Source organism: Opisthocomus hoazin, chromosome 7 (assembly GCF_030867145.1).
Source record: "Opisthocomus hoazin isolate bOpiHoa1 chromosome 7, bOpiHoa1.hap1, whole genome shotgun sequence".
NCBI classification, from domain to species: Eukaryota; Metazoa; Chordata; class Aves; order Opisthocomiformes; family Opisthocomidae; genus Opisthocomus; species Opisthocomus hoazin.
Genome location: NC_134420.1, coordinates 43,492,358 through 43,515,208, shown reverse-complemented (window position 1 = coordinate 43,515,208; position 22,851 = coordinate 43,492,358). Strand labels below are relative to the sequence as shown.

General features: G+C 35.4%; 1 protein-coding gene across 5 annotated transcripts in view; it reads left to right on the top strand.

The window, feature by feature from the left end:
• Positions 1-22,851, top strand: part of STRN3 (striatin 3) — a 68,833-nt gene that overhangs the window by 7,090 nt on the left and 38,892 nt on the right. For 4 of the 5 annotated variants that reach the window (XM_075425257.1, XM_075425259.1, XM_075425260.1 and 1 more), the window contains exons 2-6: positions 14,261-14,364; positions 19,380-19,453; positions 20,883-20,964; positions 21,264-21,443; positions 21,930-22,062. In XM_075425257.1, the coding sequence (XP_075281372.1) occupies positions 14,261-14,364; positions 19,380-19,453; positions 20,883-20,964; positions 21,264-21,443; positions 21,930-22,062 (573 nt within the window). The remainder of the gene's footprint in view (positions 1-14,260; positions 14,365-19,379; positions 19,454-20,882; positions 20,965-21,263; positions 21,444-21,929; positions 22,063-22,851) is intronic. The other variant, XM_075425258.1, reaches the window with a different exon arrangement.

The following is a 22,851-nucleotide window of genomic DNA, read 5'->3' as shown; positions in this document are numbered from 1 at the left end:
TTTTAGACACAGCTTGAAAGTATGTGACAGATAAGTTATATAACACTTCTTGGTGAAGGATTACTTTTTTGTTTTTTTATTAACACTGGACATGTATTTTGTTTCTTAGTTTCATTGGCATCGTGCTTAGGCACATTTAATGGCTCTTTGAGAAACCTCACTTTGGGGAATTTTTGGAGGGGTTGGAATATCTGGTGGTATAATAATTTCTTTCACACCAGAAGTGGGTTTAGAGATAGTAGTGGGTGTTATTCATCCTTTTGTCATTTAAGAAGTTGGGGAAAAGTGATAATGATCTCTTCTTCCTAACTGATGAGGAGAGTGGCTAGGGAAGTTGGATCCTCCACTGATTTAACAAGTCTTCAGGACAAATGTATGACCTGTAAGAGCTTTGTTTGCATATCTGATTGTTATTTTTTGTCACTCGGACTGTTCTTGAATCATCCTAAGCAGAGGCTCAGCAGGATATTGAGTTTAATGATGTATTCTGCCTTCATCTGTGCAACTGCAACAGGTATGAAGAATAATTATGAAGTTGGCTGTTCTTCGGGGCCAGTACTGAACCTACAGTGTGAACTCAAGCAGTCTGTAGTTTTTTCTGCCACTACAGGATTTTTATAAAATGGCTAATGAGAGGTAACCTGCTGTTAGCAATTAAGGGTAAAAATACATTTTTCTGGGGTTCAGGATAAATTCCACTTAATGTTAATGAGACATGGAGTGCATTCTTAGCCTTATTGAAGGTATTGTGCTTGTTTATGTATGTATATGTGTTGAAAAATCCTGCATATGTTGGCTGTAACATTCTGAAAAACTGCGCTTCTCTGAATGCTAATTTAAATGATCCTGAAATAGGGAACAAACTTCAGAAATTCAAAATGCCTGAAGTTTGTTCTGATTTTTTTTTAACGGGTTGCTTGCTGAAAAGTGTCTTTCATTTGCTCACCTTGGTTTCTCTTCACCCAAAATACAGTCACTCCTTAACTGCTACCAAATTTGAGGTTGATGATCCTATAATACTCCTTCTAGAAGGAAAAAAACAGAAAAAAAAAAACCCCTTGGCTTTATAGCAGTGACCACTATAAGAAACTGGAGAGTGCTTGATTCTGGTATTTAACTCAAACTGGTTTGTTTCTATGTAAAATAATTTTTGTCTCAAAATATAATTTTACAGATGAACGCTACGATCTTTTGCTTGATACTGAGTTTGCTAGCAGACAGCTTCAGGCCATTTCCTTGTATTTCAGATATCACAGTATATCTGAATATGTATAATATATCACAATAGAGAATAAGAAGTGGTAACAGGCCAGCTGAGTTTTAAGTCATTAGAACACTTGGCAATTCAAGAGATGTGAAACTAAAATTGTTTGCTTTCTTTGAGGATAAGGTGCTTTAACTCCCGGACCTCAGGGTGCAGGAAGAGAATCCTGAGATGCACCTTGAGACCCTGGGAGAGGAAGGGATCATGGTTGGACAAATAGAACTCTCAGAAGTATTCAAGGAGAGCGAGTAAAGATGTTTACAAGTCTTATAAGACCTATTCGGTTTTGTAGCTTTAGCAAAATTTGTACACTTGAATTGGCAGAAGGCAGGACTACTGGCTGTGTTAACTCTCTGATAAAGTGGTGCAAATTAGACAGTGTTGGCACTATTCTGTGCCAGGAGGCTAAATTAACATTTAGGAAGTGCAAAATACCCATTCCTCGTCAACTCACTGCGATGCCTCCCTTAAAACACTTTGTTATACACTTGTATTTTAACTGTCTTATTCTCTTCTTTTTGTAACTTTTATTTCTATGAACTTGGTTATATTTGATTTTGTTATTGTCAACATTGCGATTGCCTTAATGATGCAAAGCTCTTCAAGCTCTATAATACTGTATTCATTTATATATGTGTAGATGGCTTTTTATATTGTAGTTCAAATACTTCAGTAGTTTTTGCTTTCTTCTGTCTGTTGCTTGGAAATGGGTGTTACTGACCTGCAGCAGATGAACATTGACATGAGTGTTCATCACTAGAACAGTCTAGGTCAGTTCAGGTCACTGTGTTCACAGTCTGCTGCAGATTATACTTTCTCCTTCTGTATTCCTAAATAACAAATAGATGTTCCTGGTTTTGGAAAGGAAATGTATGTTCTTGATGTTAGCCATGATGCAGTTTTTCCTTCCTTTTCCACTCTGTAGTGATTGTAGGGACCTGCCATGCTACAAAGTGTACGGCTTCACTCTGATTTCTGTGCTCTTGTACCACAACTACTAGTAGTAATGAAGAGAATGAGCTTAATATTCTTAGTTCTATTTAGTATTAGGTGTCTAACGAAGCTCTAACTGTAGCACTTCATTATTAGCTGTATAACTTAACAGTATAACTTGATCTTAATGGAATGATGCGCCAGTATAGCAATGCTGACAGTGAAGATATTTTTAATCTTATCAAATTCAAATACTGTGTTTTGGTGTTACTGTGTTTTGGTGTATAACAAGTCTTATTGGTTGTAGTGGTGACTTTCTTGGAAAGAAAACTTTTTTACTAGCTGACATGTATTCCAAAAAATGCCCAGTGGTTTAGAAGACTGTATGTGAATCATTTTAGATAGAAATGAGCAAACTTGTGTAACTATTTTTTGGTTTTTAAAAGATGTTACTTGCAAGGTTCAGGTATTTAGGAGAAACGTAGAAAATATAGATGATAGTAAGAGAATGAGAAACTGCGCCTGAGGATGAACTTGTGCTAAAATAGACGTGCTGAGTTGCTTTCCACCAGGACTGCTGTGAGTTTCCTGCTAAAAGAAATTCATAGAATCCCTGAATGATCTATGGCTTTATAAGTGGGAGCTATAAACATAGAAATTGGGAAGTGGTTTCTGTCTTGTGATCAGTGCAGAGCTGGCAAGGTCAACATGGCAATATAATGTCCCGTTCTTTAGTAGTATTTTGAAAAGAATGCTGAAAACTTAACGTAAAAACAATCTGAGGGCTGGAAATAACATCTTGAAGGTGATCCATTTAGAATTCAGTCTTGTTGCCTAATCAAAAAGAAGCCTGAGAGGTAGCCTTATGAGATACCTCCCTGGGTTTTAGACATATTCAGATACTTTTTAAATTAAAGTAGGAAATTTTTTAGTTTAAGGGGTATGACACAGCAGACTGGAACTTCATCTTAAAAAAAGAAAATTATCCCAATGAGGGTGTATAGATAACAACAGATATATGTGTGAAGTTGGGCTAATGCTTTTTCTTTGTTTTGTAGAACAGCCAAAGAAATAATCGGGCAACAAGTGTAAAACATACTGAAAAAATTGTTTAATAATGAAAAATTATGAATCCTTTCTACATGAAGACACAGAAGAAATATAAATGGATTCAAAATAAGCCATCTATTACTCTGTAGTCTAATCTACTGCTATTAAGTTTATATAGTCTTTCCATGCCTTTTCTTAAGGCATTGTACTTAAATGAAGAACTGGACCCTTGGAATAAACTACTGAGGGATTTAGGGGATTTATTTCTTTCTGTTTTGTTGTGGGGTTTTTCTGTTTGTTTTTTTTGTTTGTTTGTTTTTTTAAATCTTAAGTCAAACATTTAATTTGGTAGGAAGGTAACTAAATTAAATATGGTCTAGCTAAATGTCAGACTGCTTTAATTGATCTTCTTGTCTTTTAAATCAGTTTTATTTGCATCGTTAATTCAAAACCATGCTTTCCTAGGTTGGCCAACTCCAGTTATCTTGTTAGAGAAGCTAGAAAACTATTGTTTTCCTCCTGGAAGACAGAGAGTTTTTAGTTGACTGCATTGCTCTTCTAAGAACTAAGTCTTCAGCACGCTGACTTTGAGTCGTACGTGAATGTCTTAATTATGATTACAATAAAAAGTGCTATACATTGCCTACTTTGGGTAAAAAAAAAAGCATATTCTCCGAATTAAATTCCAGTAAAGTGTGCGTGTGTGTAGGTACATACAGCCACACAGATGGTTTGCTTATTTTCAGTATCACTCCTTTTGCTTTGTGTTTTCTAATCCAATTATGGAGAAAACTGCTGTAGTAAGCAGGAATTAGATCAGGAGAGTACTGTAGATTAATCTTGCACATTCACAGTATTGAATGGCTGTCTTGAATGAAAAGGAAGCCAGGCGTATCTGTACTGTAATAGGTGGCATGTACTCACCATAGCTAGTTTCTGCTAAGGACAATGACCTTTTCGTTTATTGACTAGAATAGTGAGCTAATCAGATTACCAATAGCCAGTATCAAAGTACAGCAGTTTAGTAGTTTGTTGGTGGATTGTTGAATATGTCTGTCCAGGGCTAGAAGCTGTTCATGAAAAATTAAAATCTGAAGAAAATGTACAAGAACCTTTGCAGTGCAAATTCTAAGACTCCCAATTGCAAAATAGTCCCGACCTTTCTTTAAGAAGTTCTCTTACAATTGCTCTGGTTGCACCGCACTTTAGTCTGTTGTTTGCAATCAGTTTGTGCTGTAAGTTAGAACCATTACATAGCATTGTGTGTAAATTGCAGACCTGTCTATAGCACTCTTGTATTTGTGTTTCAGTAATGTGTAGAGAAGATACAAGCATGTTCAACAGTTTATTTTGAATCTGTGATTACTGTGCTACGGGTACAGGTAGATGAGAGTAGAAAAGTACTGGGCAGAAAAATGCTTCAGAGACTTCAAAGCTGAGTGAAAATTTTTTAGGGATAATTTTAGCATTACTTTACATAGAACATTTCATGAATAAACTGACATCTATGATGATGGTAAAAGTCTTCAAAATGCTTGGTGTACTGCAGTGTCATAGATGTGATGGTCAAGAGTATTTATCAAGTGGTTAAAACACTATCTAATCTGTGGTTACAGTGTATTTTGCAGTTGCTTATCGAACCTGGGGATTGGACTCTGGCTTGTCCACAAGCTTGTTTGGGTCTTTGATTACATTAGTTTGTCCAAAGAGGAGATACTGCTCACAAGCTTTGCTTCCCTTAAGCATTTTGTACTGGAATAATGCACAGAATGTTCCAAAATAGAAAGTTTACATAGGAAATACTATAAACAGTCTTGTTAATTGAGGGAGTGAGCACTTACAGTTGATAGCTGATATTTTTGGCAAGAGTTCAGTTTTTGACATTGGTGTTGCAATTGCGTTGTGGGTTTTTTCCAGCACGGACATTTGGAAAATGACATGACTTAATTTTAAAAATGCAAAGCTTCAGTAATTTCTTAGCAAATGGTAGTCTAATAAGAATTTCTTTTTATCTGTGAAAAAAATACTATGTTTTGGCTGCTATATGTGGCAAACAAAGAATGTAGCGCTGAGTCTGCAAAAACACAGGACATTTATTAGGTCCTTTATTTCCAATATTTTGTGAAAGATGGTGTGACTTTATAAAAACTATTGAGGCAGTGAAAGTACTAGGCCCCTGAAAGACATGATAAGGAAACTGTTTTGTATAGGTACATGCTCTCAAGCTCTGCTGTGTTAAACGATAAATAAATAGAGATGTTTTTGTTCTGGTTTTTGTTTTTTCTTTCCCCTTTCTGTACTCCTCTTGCTTCATTTGGTAATGTATGTGAGAGGCTTTCAGCAGCAATCTGTTTTGGACATTAACAAAAGCTAACTTTGTGCTGTCATGAGTATTGTGGCAGAGACCTGCTAGGCAGTTTGATAAAGGAACACTGACTGGAGATGAATGTAGGGTGTATTTTGTGTTGAATTTTGGCATTGACCAAGATACGTGTTTGCATATTAAACTCGGATTCTTGCAGTTTTCTGTAGTCCTGTTGAAAGTGACCATATGTTGATATGTAAAACTATTTGACATCCTGTACTAACTTTTTTCTGTCAAAGGCATATGAACACTAATACTATTTTATTTATTGGAAGAACTGATATGAAACAAATCAAAGCCCAATAGAAAGTCAGTTAAGAAAATAGGTGTAGGAGTCTTAGTTTTCTTTTACATGACTTGATCTTCAGGAAGTAAATACTTACTTGAGGAAGGATACATGTGTTTTCAAACAGTACTAATTGTGAAGAGAACTTAGTTTAATTTATGTTTGTTTTCAGGGCTTTCTGAAATTATCATTAGAAACATGACTGCCTCAGAGTCTTGGGAACTTGTGTTCAAACATATTTCGTAGATTATTCAACCTGCTAATGGAAGGCAGTCGAAATACGCTATCCAGACTCTTCATAGAGTAGTAAGTGTTTATAAAGTAGTAAGAAATACTTTCGCTGCTTATGTTTTACTTGGCTATTTAATTGTCTTGAGTGATGGCATCTAATTTGATGTTTGAATGGAAAGATGGTAATTTCTCAGTAGCATTAAATTGTGAAGATAGAATAACTTGAAAGTAAAAATGAGTGAGCGTTTTTTGAGGTCAAAGTGAGCATTTGTGTCTGGTTAGGTGATTTAGTACCTCCAAGCTTTCCTGTTAACTGTCAGCTGATTAAAGAAATAATTATGTCTGTTTAACAGCTTTCACCTATGGTTTGCTGGATCTTGTTCTGCTTAGATTGCTGGTGTTATTGGTGATTTACATGTGAGGTGCAAAGGAAAATGCAAATTTGCTAGTGGAGGAGTCTTTAGTGATGCTAAAATAAAATGCCTGCAGAAATTGTCAGGTGTCTGGGGAGAAGGAGAGCTGGCATACAGGGAACGATGGCTGATACTCTGACACTGGCATGGAGCATTTTAGTAGTTCTCTTACAGTATGTGGGTGATACTGATCTGATTAACTTCACTTTTCTGGAAGTTAATGTAATCATTCAGTCTTACAGAATAGAATCATTTTCAAGGAAGATGACAGTTCTTTTAAAAATTCCTGGGCAGGAACTTACTTTTCTGAAGGATTGCCTCTGGGACTGAAATTGGAAAGATACAAACTTAGGTATAGATTAAACTGTGCTTGTCATTTTGTAAGTTTAACTGAAACAAAATTTTAGAATTATTCTATGAGTAGAAGAATAGTCAATGAATGATAAACTTCTGAGGCATTTACATTTGTTATTTAAAAAAAAAAGTTTTATGTATTTTCCAATTCTTAGACTTGTACATTACATTTTAGTCTTTGAGGAAAGTGCTTTTAGTAACAGAGTTTGAATCCATCGTTTTTAGTGGCTTCTAACTTTTTGGACTTGTCTTCATTGACTTTTCTTTTTTTCTTCTCCTGCTGGCTTCTGTATACTGGGTAGAAGACTATGGGCAGTTGGTTTACTTAGTGTCTAGACCATGAAATTTAGGGGATGTTAGTCTTAAAAACACATCCACAACTTGTATGAGTTTTGTTACTTTAATATTGCTAAATACCGTATTGGTTAGGAGGATGGCTATAAAGCTCCTAGCACAAGAAAAAAATGATTCCATGAAAAAATTCTAGTAAGGAATAGTGACAGAATGAAGGCACCCTTATACTGAGTTTAAGTTGTGATGTAGAAGTTTGACCCTAACATAGAAGAGGAGGAAATTGAAGGCTGGATTTCCTATAAGTTGTTCAAAGAAGCAGTTGTTCAAAGAAGCTTATGAAATTTGACAGTACTTGGCCCTGTAGTAAAAAGAAGCAAACTTTTGAATCTGAATGACGGGGGGTAAGAAGTTGGTGGCGGAGAAGGGGAAGGCCAGATTCAGGAAAGGAGAGAGTTTTGCAAGCCTGGTCTTTGCCATACCCATTGCAGGACTGAAGGGGATTTGTGGATGAGTAAATTCCTCTCTTCTAGTGCATAGGAGTTGTTTTTGAAAAGCAATCAGAATCAGATGAGTCTTTGAAAACAGTATCAGCTGAGGAGCAAGAAATGATCATCAGCTCAAATGGAAAAGGGAACCTTCAGGAAATGTCTTCATACTGTTGTTACTTTAAGTGCAGCAGCTACTCACTTGATATTTAGGTGACTGTTCATAAGGTTCCACAGAAAATTATCTTCCTTTTTTGCAAACGTTGTTCAAATGTGCACTAGTATTAACTAGCTGTTGAAATATTTTTTTTCTGCATCTTTAACCTGGACTTCTTTATGGAGTAAAGGTTTTCTGTTAACATATGAGAGCTGATGTTTCTAATTTTTTGTAGTCTTCCAATTATGTTTTGTTCTACAGTATCTTTAAAAATAGTATATCTTTGAAACATGTATGATCCTGATATGACTAGTGACACCTATCTCACTGCACAGCTTACTAGAGAGAGAATCTTGCTCAAGGCTTAAATTTTCAAAATAAAGATTTTTTTGATATATATATTTCAAGTAGTCAAGGTATCTTTTTTCAGTCCTCAGTTGACAGTTTAAGGGGTAATTGTAATAAATGTATAGACACAATCAGGTCTGTAAGGATACACAAAAACTCTTCTAAATTGTTAATGCTTTTACATGCGTGATGGTTTAGATGTTCTGAATGAGATGAAGTTTCAGACTGTATTTGAAAACTGAAGGTGAAGGCTTCTCCTCTTATGTTCAGTTTCCCTTTTGTGAATGGGAATTAGAATGTTAGTAGCTACACAGGTGTGTCCACTCTGAAATTACTGTTATGAGTCAAATCTTCCACCTCCCTAGTATTTTTTAGTTTTCCAAAACAGTATTCTGCTTCATCTTCGGCATAATAAACATCTAAAAATGAAGATTAGGTTAGTCTTTTTGTGTGATGATAATCTTGTGATTAAAACAATTTTTTTTTTTTAATAATCTTACTATTGTTTTGAGTTTTGTGACATGCCCTAGTAGGGTAAGCGTGCACTTATACGTGCACTGGGTATGTATATTCAAGCTGCTTCAGTGTATTGCATTTCTTTCAAAAATACTGCAGGCCTTTCCTTCCTTCCTTCTAAAAGTCTGAATGGACTTTAGAAAAACAAAACACAAGCATTGCATTGCAGCTGGCATTGCTCTACATATAGTTGATTTTTTTCAAAATATACTTCTAGAGTCTGAGAGTTAACAATGTTCACAAATGAAATGGAAAGAAAGTATACTCATTGAGTGTGTTCCTGTATTGGTAAAGCTATTAGAATTTGATTGTTTGAATTGTACAGGAACGTGTTAGTGTTTCAACAATGTAAGATAAGGCCTTTAATCAGTCTTACAAGCTTTACCATTCAGGTTTCATGCCTCTTTTTCCCTTTGATATGTTTTGCTAGGTTTGAGATGTTGGACGAGTATTTCGAATACAGCATATCAGAATTTATTAGTAAAACAAGACTCTGAAATCCTGTATGTAGTTATTATATAACCTTTAGGTTGCATATGCAATTTTACCTGCCCAAAATGCTCTAATGACTTCCCTCCTTTGTGCTCAATGGCTAAGAGAAATATGTTAGATCAACGTCAAGATTGTCTTTAAGTTAACTTTTTCTGTGCAGTTGAAGCAATAAAATGCGGGTTTAATATGAATACTTGCTATTATGTAGTGCTATATAAATGTAGAGCAATAATTCTTAAGTTTTAGGACCTTTCAAGCTTATTTAAAAAGAAGGGGGGGGGGAATCCTCATTTTCTTCCCAGAAGACATTTTTTTTTCTTTAAATTTTAAACTTCTATGTGAAGTGCAGTATTTTTTAAAATTTAGTTATGTGGAAGTTCTCTGGTAAACTACTTTAAACTTTCTGTTACACTTTAATCAAGCAGTGTAATTGCATACTGGGGATGTGGAGTGTCAGTGTAATAAGTGATTTACTTATTCTTACCGTTCAAGGAAAACTTCAGGATTTTTTTTGATATCTTGGAGTTTGGGTGACAGACTATTACCTGGTTTGCACGTGGTCAGACTTCCTATTTAAAAGACAAAAACCATTCCAACTACAAAATCTAGTGCATGTATGTCTAAAATGCAACACACCATTAAAACAATATTAAGTTTACAAAGTCTAGAATATTAGATGTTAGAATTTTCATTTGTCCACTTCTGTATGTACATTCTGTCGTTATTCAACCTCACAATTCTTTTTCGTGAGATCCATACTATTCAAGTAGCTGTTCAGTAATTCTTTTTATCCTTGTGTTGTATCTTGCCTAGTTCCAGACATTATTTCATGCATCCTTGCACAGATACAAAGTATCTGTCACTCAAACTGCTTCTCGGAGGTCCCTGAATTCACTGCCAGAATAAAACTAGGCAAGTTCATGTGGTGGTACTCATTATTTACAGCTGAGGGCCAAGTTGTAGAGAGAGCCCAGAGTTATCAAGTGTCACCGAATTTTGTAGAAAGCTAGTGCATCACAGAGATCTGTGAAAATACGGTAAATATGAAAATGGACAGGCTGGTAGAAGAGGAGGAATCTGCCCTGTAAAAGATGCTCCTGGTTCAGCTTGTTTGAAGAATCTGAAGCATAGCTCAATCTGTGGGGAAAAATATTCTAACAGAGTCTGTATACAGCTAAATTCAGCTGGATTTTTTTAAATCCATGGGAGGCCCTGTTTTTGCTTACAGAACCACTATTTTGCACGTGTTCTGTAAAATAACATCTTTTCTCCCCCTTAAGAAATGATCTTGCTAATACACTTTTAAAAATACATTTTGATTGAATTTGTAATTCAAAAGAGTTAAGACTTGTATTTGATTTTCTTTGTATCTCTACTCTTGTTTTTGCAACTCTTATACCATGGACAAGGTTGTGATATCATGGTGAGTTTAGGCTGATCTAAGGCCGTGTTGTCACTGACAGGAGCTGTTACTTCAGTATCCTGTTTGCATCCCTTGTGCCAGCCTGAGTACTCCCATGGCTATACAGAATAGGTTCAGGAAACTGATGTAATTCAGAACTGAGTAAAAAATAAATAGAATAATTTCCTCAGCAGACTTAATGTGTGGCAGCAGAAGCAGCTAAGTCAGCACCATAGAGGGAACAATAGGAGGAGGGAGGAGGAGGATTGCTCCTCTTAGTATCAGCCTGGGGACTTCAAAATTGGCTAAAGACAATGGAAAGAATTCTGTTGTAACTGGGAGGAAGGGAGGGAAGGTGAGTACCAAATTGTTCTGTGCCATTTTGTTTCCCAATTTTAGTGCCAGTCAATCTTTAATCATGAGTATAGTTATAAATTGTGTCGAATGCAGCTCTCCTGAGAGTTATTTCAAAGGAAAGGAATATCTAAGGATTGAGAAAGTTGTATTATGTAGAGAGCATTTCTTATATGGAACCTAAGTTAGCACAACAGCCCTGAGGGAGACTGATCTATTTACTTTATCTGCTTTTATCAAACCTGAGATTTACTCCTTTTCAAAAAAGCCAGTGTTGGGTTATTGTGTGTTGATTCTTGGGGCTCATGGTTACGCAAGACATCAGGTGATAGTTTTAACACGTCTCATCTCTCGATTCAAGACTTAAGGAAGCAAATTGATTAGTGTAATTTATACAGTATATCTGCAGTGATCTTATTCTTGGTTTTGTTTTGAGAGTCTTGATGACTGTTCCAAAAGACTAAATTGATTTTCCGTGTTTCCAAAGATTAAGACCTGGAACTTCTGCGTAGATAAATTCTGTGAAGTTTTAGCCATGTAATGGTTACATTACATGGCTAAATGGAGAAAAAAAGAAAATCCCTAAAATCAGTCAAATGTATATACAAGCAGTTACAGGAAGTGATGCTGAAAGTAGTCTGCTAAATATTGACAAAAATGTCAAAAACTCAACTACAAAGTGCGTTGTGTGGCAACCTTTCTGGTCAACCTTTTGGATCTTATGAAGATTGTTATTAATACTGTTACATGTAGAAGAGTTTTTTGAGGGCTTTGTTGTAGGATGTATTTTTGGATTTTGTTTGGTTTTATTTTTGTAATATCATTTCTGCAGTATATTGATTCTCAAGATCATTTAGCTCATTAACCTGTCTGGTTGATAAGTATGAGATCTAGGCAATACCTAGTAAATGTGGAGACTTGATTCTGCTTGGCCAAGTACTCCAGAAGTATTTCCAGAAGAAGGAAATAGTTTGGTTGGGAGCATTTAGGAGGCAGATGCCTCCCTCTGTGTATGATTACAGCTATATTATTTTCTTCTCTGTTATCAGCAAACTGAGGATGAAATAAGGCCCAACAGCTGCGGCTGGCACCTAAGATTTGTCAAATAGCTATTAAAGGGTGCTGGCCAATGAAAGAAGATGAATAGAAGGGGAGAAGACTGTCACTTACAGAAGTCCTGAGTACTGGAAGGAGTTGAGAACTGCATTCAAGTCAAAGACCATAAAAACTTTCATAATCTTCATTAGATGATAATTATTAAAGTATTTAGTTCTGGCTTTATTTTTTTAAAAAGAATCTGCGTGCATGCAGTAACTTCGAAGTGTTTGAAGCATGGTGTTGTGCATATGTGCGTGTAACATACTACTTCTTTTAAAAAAACTACTTTTATAACTAGTTTATGTGTACTAATGTATTTATGTGTAAGGACACTGTATTTTTTTTGTTACCTTATCCTTGACTAGTGAAAATGGGGACAACAATTTGGGTTTGTGAAGTTGTCTGGTCGTTTGCTGCCTTAGATACTAGAGGAGAGCAAATTATGCACAGTTGTCGTTTTCTCCAGAAGGCTGTTAACTTTCTGTTGGATTAGAGTCAGTTTTATAGTATTTTTTAAAATTAAGTACATAGTTGCAGTTGAGTATAGTTGTTGGGTTTGCTCAACTCCTCCTTCCATTGGGAGCCTGGGGTTTAAAATAACTGATTCTTGATCTCGGTCTCTACCTTTTGTCTTGAAATATCTGTGCAAGCATTACGAAGTCCGTTGGGTTTTTCTCTTCTCTATTACCATGCACTGTTTGCTGCATTACTCTTTCTCACCAAGTGATAGAGGTTAATTGAGAGTGCTTTCATGCCAGACTTTGAAATACTCGTAACTGCCTTGTTCTCACTAGGATTTTAAATTATAATTGATTAAATCATTAGCTGATGCAAGGAAAAAGAACATGTTTTAATCTGGTTTACCATTGAGCACAAGGCTAGAGGGACTAAAATCAGGGCTGATGTGTAAAAGATTTTTATGGTGATATCTCTTAGCCTTGAGAAAGGAGCAATGCAAGAATGCTATCCTCCTGGTTAGACTGTTTCAAGCTTTAACCACTGAGTAACGAAAATGTACAACCACTCCCTTTAAAAAAAAAAAACCAACTTCAAAGATAGGTTCGGTGCCAATCATAGCTCTGCTTTTTTGTTGTTGTGCCTCCTTTAATAATGAAGTTGTGTTGTTGATCTTAAGCTCTGTAGAGCAATGTGGTCTCTGCTTTACTCTCCTTACTCTATTTTATTAATCCCTCTTCCAAGAAAATTTTATATTGAATCTTGTCTTGAATTAGCCACCCAATGACTTCAGTCAGTTTAAAGTCATAATGAGGACAAATGAGTGTGTGGTTTCCTATAACAATGGCCAATCCAGTAATATAATTAACTGTTTAAATTTTGTATTCACTTCTGCAAATTCCCTTCTCTTCCGTAGGATTTTGGCTTGCAAAAGACAAAATACAAGCCCTTTCACTTTGCAGTAGAGAGACTACTTTTTTCTCAACAAACTTACTACCTTTAGTTTTCAACTACTTCAAAGTTTTCAACTACACCTTTTGCACTAGTTGAGATAACAATATATTCAGTAGAACATACAAGCTGTCTACTAGGTTCGCAGGCAAGTAGGAAGCTTTATTGTTTGTTTGTAAGTTAGGTGGGTAGTATGATTGATGCTTTTTTTAAAAAAAAAAAGGCATTATTTTTCTCCGTATAGAACAGCACACTAAAACAAATTCTTCTGTGATATTCTAACCTTCAGCTGTCTTCAGTAGTAAGTACAATGTGAATCCATAAAATATAGTTGTTTCCTGTATAATGAATTTGTAAATTCTGTATTTGAGTCCATGTATCCATTTCTTAATCTGTTCAATATGCTGACATTACTAAATTGCTTAAAAGTACGCTCTGTACCTAGTTTGATATAGCCTGGGGTTTGGAAGAAAATGTATAGCAATTTATGTTAGCGATACCATAAGGACAAAAATGTGTGCATATATTAAAATGTTTCTTATGATTGCTGTTTGTGCCACATCCTATAGTTACTATACTAACTTAAATACCTTTATTTCAAGGCAAAACCCCCAAAATTTGTGAACAGAAAATAATACTCGGTCTCTAGGGCAGAAATATTTTTGTTGTTAATGACTGGACGAAGTGATTTATATAAAGCAGAGTCTTTTTTTTTCTTTGTTTTCTTTTCCTTCCTAGCCAGACTTCATTACTTTGTTTTGGGAACAGAGTGGACGAAAATCCGTTATCTTTTGTTTTTTTGTGTTTTCAGGCTCGGATAGCGTTTTTACAAGGGGAAAGAAAGGGTCAAGAAAATTTGAAGAAAGATTTAGTGAGAAGAATAAAAATGTTAGAATATGCATTAAAACAAGAAAGGTAGGTATACAAATTGCTCAGCCTTTATCTGACCGGGAAGACTTTACAGACTGAAAGGAGTTCCATCACTTCATGTAAACTGTCTTTACTAGATGATACTACAGTTACTTTATGCAAACTGTCTTTATGGTTGGTCATCTTTACACTATGTTTTCTGATAAACTTTAGTGTCTGCTATGATAAATAGTTGCATAATTTTCAAATTGAACTTGTGTCTTAAACACATAAAGTTCAAATTGGGCGGTTGCCCTTTCCGAGTTAGAGTAATTGTATACTAAACAAGAATAAATGTTCCAAAAACATTTATACCTTATTACTATGCCTTTATCTGCTCTTCAGTGGTATTAAACTTGAAAGGATGAAGAATATTGTTCCTTTGATTCCCTACAACTATTTTTGTGTTGCATGATGAAAACCATATTTTGTGGCAGAACGGAATCGTCTAAAATTTAGTATTACATTCTAAAGTATTGTTTTTTCATGTGGTAGATGGTAGAATTTCTGGCCTCAGTAGGTGCATTTTCTGTAGCGTTAATTTAATGCTTAAAAAATTAAAATTCCACTCGGTCTGTGCAGGCTAATGCCCTTCAAACCTACATGCCCTTCTGTTGCCTGGCTATTTCATTTGACCAAAATTAGTAGTTAATTTTTCAAAAACTCTGGGAAAATAATCTTGTCATGTACCTGTAGTTTCAGTAGTGGACTCAATTCTTACATTTAATTTTACTTTGCCGTTAAAAAGTAGCTGAATCCAACAGTGTAAACATCTTGAGGATCAGGCAACAAAATAGGTAGCCTTTATTTGTTTATTTTGATTTGAGGAGAACATTCCTGCCAGAGCAAACTTAAAATTTTGAAGCGAAGTGTATAGTGAGGCTTCACCTTGACATTAAGTTACGTGTCCAAGAGTAAGTACACCTGAATATATTTTACATTATGAATTAGTGCTATGAGTGACTAGTGCAGAAATAACTTTTGATTAGTCGGTTTCATATTAAAAGCTAATATCTTGGCAAGGATGGCCACATACCTCTGTGTGGAATGTCCAGTATAAAGGTGCCTCAGAAAACAGCGTATGTTCATACAGAAAGCTGTATTGGCACATCATGTGTTTTCTAGTGAAACAACAGACAGAAATTATTTATTTCTTCATTCAGCCCTGTCCTCAAAGTGGGGAGTAACTCAAGGTTTCCAACTGGTGTAAGACTGAAAGTTAAGTTGTTATATCATGCAGGTAATGTGCAAGTCAGTCTGGATTCAAGGCAGGTGAAAAGTATGCTAAGTGTTGGGGTGCTCTTCCTTTAAAGAACATTGAACATATCAAAGGAATAATGTGCTGTTACGGGAGACCCAAGTGTCTTGGGTGTAATGAATTGTTGAAAGTTGAAGGAAAACATTTTGGTTGTTTTGGTAACAATAAACTCTGTGTGCTGCACATAGATACTGTATGCAGATGTGCACCATAAGGCTGTAAGGATTGCCTATTTATTGAGATAGATCAGAGTCAGGTAAGGACAGCTGGAGTGTGAAGATGGCATGTAAGAGAAGGCAGAATGTGAAGGGGATTGGCACTGGTAAAATCTCATTGCTGCTTTCTCCTGAAATGCGGCTGCCTTTGTAGCCTGCCTTCCCATGAAATTCCAAAATTCATCTGATAGGCAAGAAACTTGTAATTGTATGTACAATAGAAGCAGAACAGCAAAAACATAGTTTGCTTAGTTCTTGCGGCTAGTGGGTAGAAGCCAACACTGCATACTTTTCAAGAGCAAAATCCTTGCTTAAGTCCCAGCCAGAACTGTCACGAAGATTGCTAAAAACAGGAACTGAAACCCTGGGGTTGATTGGTGAATGTGTGGGAGGCAATGAGGAAGCTTTCTGTTATTTTTTGCTGCGAATGCCCAGTAGTTTGAGGGGATCTAATTGCGGAAGTGGGATGGGTTGAGTAAGGAAGCGTGCAGGTACTGACTTGTCAGTAGATCATCCAAGACTGATAGTATGTTGGTTTCCTGGTGGTTCTACTGAATGAAGAGTTCAGGATAATAGATGGTATTTTTTTGCCGTCGTTCCTCTGAGTGAAGAATCACAACTAATGAAAATAAACCAGACCCATGGCAAAATAAATTCTGAGAATTTCGGATCTGAAGATAGTTGACGGCAATTTTCAGTGTTGCACCTGATTCCCCCCGCCCGTTTTCTCCTCCTCTTGTTGCAAACTCCTTGATGCTGTCAAAAAGTTTAATGCAGTGAAACAGCAGATTATAGGGAATCAGAAACAAACTCATTCAGACAATGACGACTTTCGTACTTTCTCAGAAAAAGGGTACAAAACAGGACATCAGTGTGTAAGATTAAATAAAATGCATTATTAGTTACAAAATAGTTTGATATTTCGAATATTTATCTCTGTGTGTGTGACAGGTGTGATAAACAACATTTTACCTCTCTAAAACATTATTACTATAATGTCCTTAAATATTTTGGTAGTTCTGTATGAAGTTTTGTAATTAAATTAGACCTTAAGTGGTTATATGTGGGGGATTTTTTGTTTGTAGCTAATGGGTATTCCTTCATGGTGCTTTGCAGACCCAGCCGGACTTCTCTTTTCTACTCAGAGTCACTCCAATCTTCATTAGCATAGCGCTGTGCTTAAATTAATAAGACTTGCTGAGGTTAGAAAACTGTGGCTATATTTTGACTTCATGGAGTTTGGACTGGAGTTGGCTTATATCCTTTCAATCAAGTGGTAGGATTCAACAGTTAAATAGTAGTAAGCATGTAAATCAACTTAGGGCATCGTTTCTCCTCCTCTTACTTTTTCACTCATGAAAACCTATCCTTAGAAGAATAGCAAGTCAATACTCCAAGGATTCAAAAGATGCCTCTTGCAGAATTCAGTTACTGTGTGGTGGAGTAATGTCACTGACTTGTCAACAACACTGTAGCTTGTTAGTGATTTTGAAGATATGTAATAATTACCCTTGGTTGTGTGACAATATGGAGAGGAATATGTGTGCAAATATGTAGTTTACTGGAATTTAATAAGATTAATTGCTTACTCTAAAGTTGAAGTTAAGCATCAGATGGATATGCAAGACTTAACTGATCTCATTACATGCAACAGTATTTTGGCTTATTTTTAGTGGCTAGTCATTGGAATAATTTTAGATCAGATACCTCATTATATTCTCTAATGAACAATTAAATCAGAATTTGAATTAATATTTTGAAATGGTAGCTCCAAAATGGAACAACTGCAGCTAAATAGTATTTGCCACAGCTCTAAACTGAACAAATTTAGGTTGGCTTTTCAATTATGGTGCTTTATTTGCTTCACTTATGAATGGAACAAAAACATTGTCAGCTTTATTTAAGTTCACAATTTCTTAAATTTTTATTTTTTTACCTCCAAGTGTACAGTACTTCATGGGGCATAAAAATCATAGTATGTACACTTTATCTGGAAAGCGTGGTGGAACACTGCCCTATTAGTGTGGAACGAAGCTTTGTGTCTCAGTTTAAAGAGACCACCTAGGGTAGGCAGTCTTACTAGTGCATGGATGAAATATGAACATATTAAAAAATAATTTAAAAAAATTGTCATTCTATTAGTTGGCAGTCAGATTCATATACTTAGTTTCTAGGAGCCTTGCAGTTTTTCAGTTACAATGTAATTGCTATGAAACGCAGGATTTTATCTTACTGAAGGGTCAGTAGTGCCATCTACTGACAGTTTGTTAATGAGACTGTTCCTAATTGCAATTTTAGTAGAAACTTCTGTAATTTAGAAGGAAATCTTCTCTACCATCAAATGTCAGGCAGCATTTGAGATGAGCTTTTACCTTCAATTTGGAAAAATTGCAGCAGTGGCTCAGCCATTTGAGGAGAAGATGTATTGGAAATCCCTGGTTTTGTCCAGCAAGTGTTTTATTGGGTATTTTTTCTCGAAGTTTCATATTTGAGAGTAGTCTTTAAAATTGGGGGGAGCTAAATATGGTTCAGTTATTCTTAAAACTTTGCTCAAATGTTTGATTTAGAGTTATGAAGACAGCTGTAGTTTAGCAAGACTTCATTAAAATATGGCTACTAACTTTTTTACAGACCTTTCACCTTGGCAGAACATGTAGAGTTCTTTTCACTGAGATTTTGAGTATTTTTGCAGAGGATCTGTGAGGCAAAAATCAAATTGTAAAAGGTCTAGGATAGAGTTAGAGAATTTCAGGTTATAGGCGTAGCTATGTCATGTGATATTCCTGGAGGTAAAGGGAGCTGAAGACATTTTAATAGGCAGCTTGGGTAGAGAATAAGATTTGGCAGGCTCATGCATACCTGCATGGAAATAGTATGGCCAAGATGGATTTTTTGAAAAAGTGATGGAGGAGGTGAGGTTAGGGCGTCAGAGATCAGGAGATGGAAGGAGCGAGGCATGTTTGCATATGTGGACTGAGCAGGAATTGAAAGCTAAGCCTCCAGTCAGTGAGGAAGAGAAAATCAGTAAGAGAATACATGTGATGAGGGAATCTGGAAGTCTAACATGGTTCTTCAGAGGGAAAGGTCTCTATCATAAGCCAAGACAGAGAGCAGGTGAGAACTGAAGTGCAAATTGAAGGCAGCAAATAGGCAGGAATCACAAATGTGAGGTTCATGATAGTGTGATTGACTAGCTATGACAGTGCTACAACTGAAAAAATAACCTCAGCTATATTTAGTTGAATCTGCTGGTTTTTGAAAAGTTCCTTTAGTAGCTGACACACATGAAAAAAACTCTCATTCCTGGAGAACATATGGAATTGTTCTATAAGTTATTTTGATAGTTGTCAATAATTGCAAGAAGGTTGTCGTAAAACTGTCTTCTTGACAGACTAGAAATAATTGTATGATGCAATAATTATCACAACAGTTTTATTTGGATAAATTGTATTATGTTAGTATGGTTGTTTTAAATGGGAATAGTAGAATGTTTTGAGTTGATAAAAGCATTGTATGCTAATTTGTTAAATATTTACATACTTTTTCAGGGCAAAATACCATAAATTAAAATATGGCACAGAATTGAACCAAGGTGACTTGAAAATGCCAACTTTTGAATCAGGTAACTTTTTTACAGTACCCTGTTTTACTATAATTTGTTTATACACTGTTCTAGATTTGCTCTGGTTCGATTTATTGCAACTTTTATTCTTCCCCCCAGTCCCGTTTAGATGTGTTACAGAGAAGATGTCTAGGAAAGGTTCGGTATTGGGTAAATATTGTTTAATCTGAAAATCAAAATTAATTGACCTTTTTTTGAAAGAGCTCTCAATGTTGAAGAAAGCTTTAAATAAAGTTACACAATTCCTTATTTAGCTGCTGCTTCTCATTATTTCTTATAATACTCCTTCCTGAAGGATTTAATATTTTTTGCCATGGTGCCGTCCATCCAGAAGTAAAGCAAAAATGCAGAATAAACATAAGAAATACTGTTGTATTTCAGTGCTTTTATAGGATGCTAATTTTTAAAGAATGAAAAAAAAAATTACTTAATTGGCCTGGAAAAAACGTTGTAGAGCTTCCAGTTTTATTTTAAATCAATGAAAAAAGTCCTAAGATAAGAATTAGGCTATCGTTATTGGTACTTTGGAGTGCATCTGATTTTGCAATGTAGATATAAAATTGATCATAACAGTTTTGCTCTTCACAATATTGCAGATAGAGGAAAGCATTTTTCATAACAACATTGGACTGTTTAATAAGCAGAATTGTGCGTGGCTTCTCTTGAAATGTAGGCCTTTCGGGAGTCACACTGTTGGCCTGTATTTGTGTAATGTGCCTTAAAATTGTGGTCTTCAGAACTACACCCCCCAGTTTTTGGGTTGGTTTGTTTGTTTTCTGCTTTAGAAGTGCCACATTTTGGGTACTTTTGTACGTGGTTGAAAACAGAGATCATTATTCATATGTCTTTTGTGATGGGATTTTCAACATGTGTTTAAAAGCACTACAAATTAGATGTTAAAATCACCAAACTGTTAGTTTGTACCACGTTTTAGTCTCTACCATAGTAAAAGTGCAGTGGGTCTATATTTAGTTATTGATAGTAAACTGATGGAATTTGTATTAAACTTGACATGTTTGTTTTCTCCAAATGCTAGTATATGTAACTGCTGCTCTTATTTTAACTGTATTTTCCATGTTGCTTTCTAAGCACCTCTTTGTGAAAGAGATACAGCCTGTTTTCTTAGCAGTAACACTTGAGCTAATCAGGACATGGTTTTCTTTTGTGTACAAGTTAAATATTTTTCTAGTTCCTTTTCTGCATGTAAGGGATCAGGATTTTTTAATTGATTCTGTTCTGTTAAATTCTTTGCTTGATGCTCCAGCAATGATTTAGGAAAAAAATATTCTTTAATTAAAAAACACTATATAAGACTGCATTTAATTTAAAGCTTTTTTTGTAAGATTTGCTTTTAGTTTCATTGGTGTCTTGTAAAAAATAAATAATCAGAACAAAAAACCCCACCCAACTATGATGCTGTATCTTTCAGAAGAAACCAAAGATACGGAGGTTCCTGCAGTACCTCAGAACAACCAATTGACCTGGAAGCAAGGCAGACAGTTACTAAGACAGTAAGTAACATCGCTGAATATTGGTGTATTCAAACTTTTCGCTGAAGTATGAGGAGCTGTATATATGTTTACTCTAGGAAAGGGAGTAATTGAAGTAGGCAAACAGTGGTTCATATTTCAGGACTTCATAGTCTTGAGCTTTAAGTAGTGTAGAGTAAGGTTTTCCATATGAGATTGATAGCGATGAAGCCTATTTTCCATAAATGATTGAATAGTGGCATGAATTTTTAACAGTCAATACTAATTTATTTCCTTTTCCCTCAAATATGCTTTTGCCTTTCTTCTCTTGATGCATGTAGGTATCTTCAGGAAGTAGGTTATACAGATACAATATTGGATGTACGTTCCCAGCGGGTAAGGTCTTTGCTTGGGCTCTCCAATTCAGAACCAAATGGTTCAGTAGAGACAAAGAACTTAGAACAGATCCTCAATGGGGGTGAATCTCCTTCATCAAAACAAAAGGGAGAGGAAATGAAAAGGTAAGTGAAGAGATAAGAAATGCATAAAGTTTGAGTGTGTTTCACTTAGTCATTGATATGTACCGGTCAGTCCACATTGAACTTTCAGCTCTAGAGTCTCTGAACACCTGTAAGTGTAGCTGACTACAAATAATTAGGAACATAACTGAAATTGATTAGACATAGGAACATATATATCTATATTAGATACGTATATGTATATTGTACATATATATTATATACAGGAAAATACATAGTGTATTGAAGCTGAATTTTGCCATATAACCACTTTGGAGTTGTTATTTTAAGGGAAAATTCTGTTGGGTCTTGCTTTTGTAATAAGGAATTAGGCAGCTGTAGAAACTTCTTCATACAAATAGTTCTTGTTGTTTTGCTAGTTTTAAAAATCTTAAGCTGTTAGGTAGCAATTGCATTTAATCTGATTAATCTTCTAAAATCTCTTCAGCAAGTGAAACAGATTCTCTGTTAATGTTTTTATTTATGTAGGAATTCTGGTGATGTTCTTGAAACATTTAACTTCTTAGAAAACGCAGATGATAGTGATGAAGAAGAGGAGAGTGACATGATAGAAGATATTGCAGAAGGGAAAGAAAAGCACCGGATAAATAAGAAACACAAAGTAAAAGACTTTTTAAATTTTTTTTTAATATAGATCTGACATCCCCTTTAAAAAAGGAAATTTTTTTTTTCCGTATGATTATAAGTGTGTCGTGTTAACATGTTTGTTGTACGTTCGTTATCTGAATGGATTGTGAGCAGATGCATTCTTGGTAAATGTGCTGGTTTAGTTAATATGTTCTCTTACAAACTTAAAAACAAACAACAAACTTGTTTGCAAATGTGACGTAATTGCTGAAAGAAACCGCTGATTTGGCTGTCTCCACTTCTCTGTGTACTTTGGGTCCCTTTAGGAGGCAAATCTAGCAGAATACAATGTGCATCCTTCCTGAGTTTTGGAGAAGACAGGGACAATTCCTTATAAGAAGCTGAATTATGTAGTAGGAAAAAAGAAAAATCAGTTCTGTACGCAATACGTGTTTAATTCTTCCTTTTATGCAGCTTTTTACAAATATGTTAAGAGCCTAGCAAAGACTTGTCTCCAGCAACCTTCTGTTTAAGGTTCAATTAAGTTTTGTTCTGTTCTATTTTTCGCTTTAGTTTTCCATTCTGTGAGTGGCTTTCTAGGTAGAATAGACTATATTTTCTGTTCCTTTTTGGTTCTTTTCCTCCTGTATTGCAAGAGTCTCCATGTCATTGGGGTTTCTTTATGTAAAGAGATTCATTTATGAACGTTGTACTGACAGTTTTATTACTTTTTGCTCAGTATTCTGTAGCACGATGGCTCCTCTGGCTGCATTGAATTTTCTTAAATAGCTAGCAGCTTTAGTTCAGCTTGATGCAAGTCTTT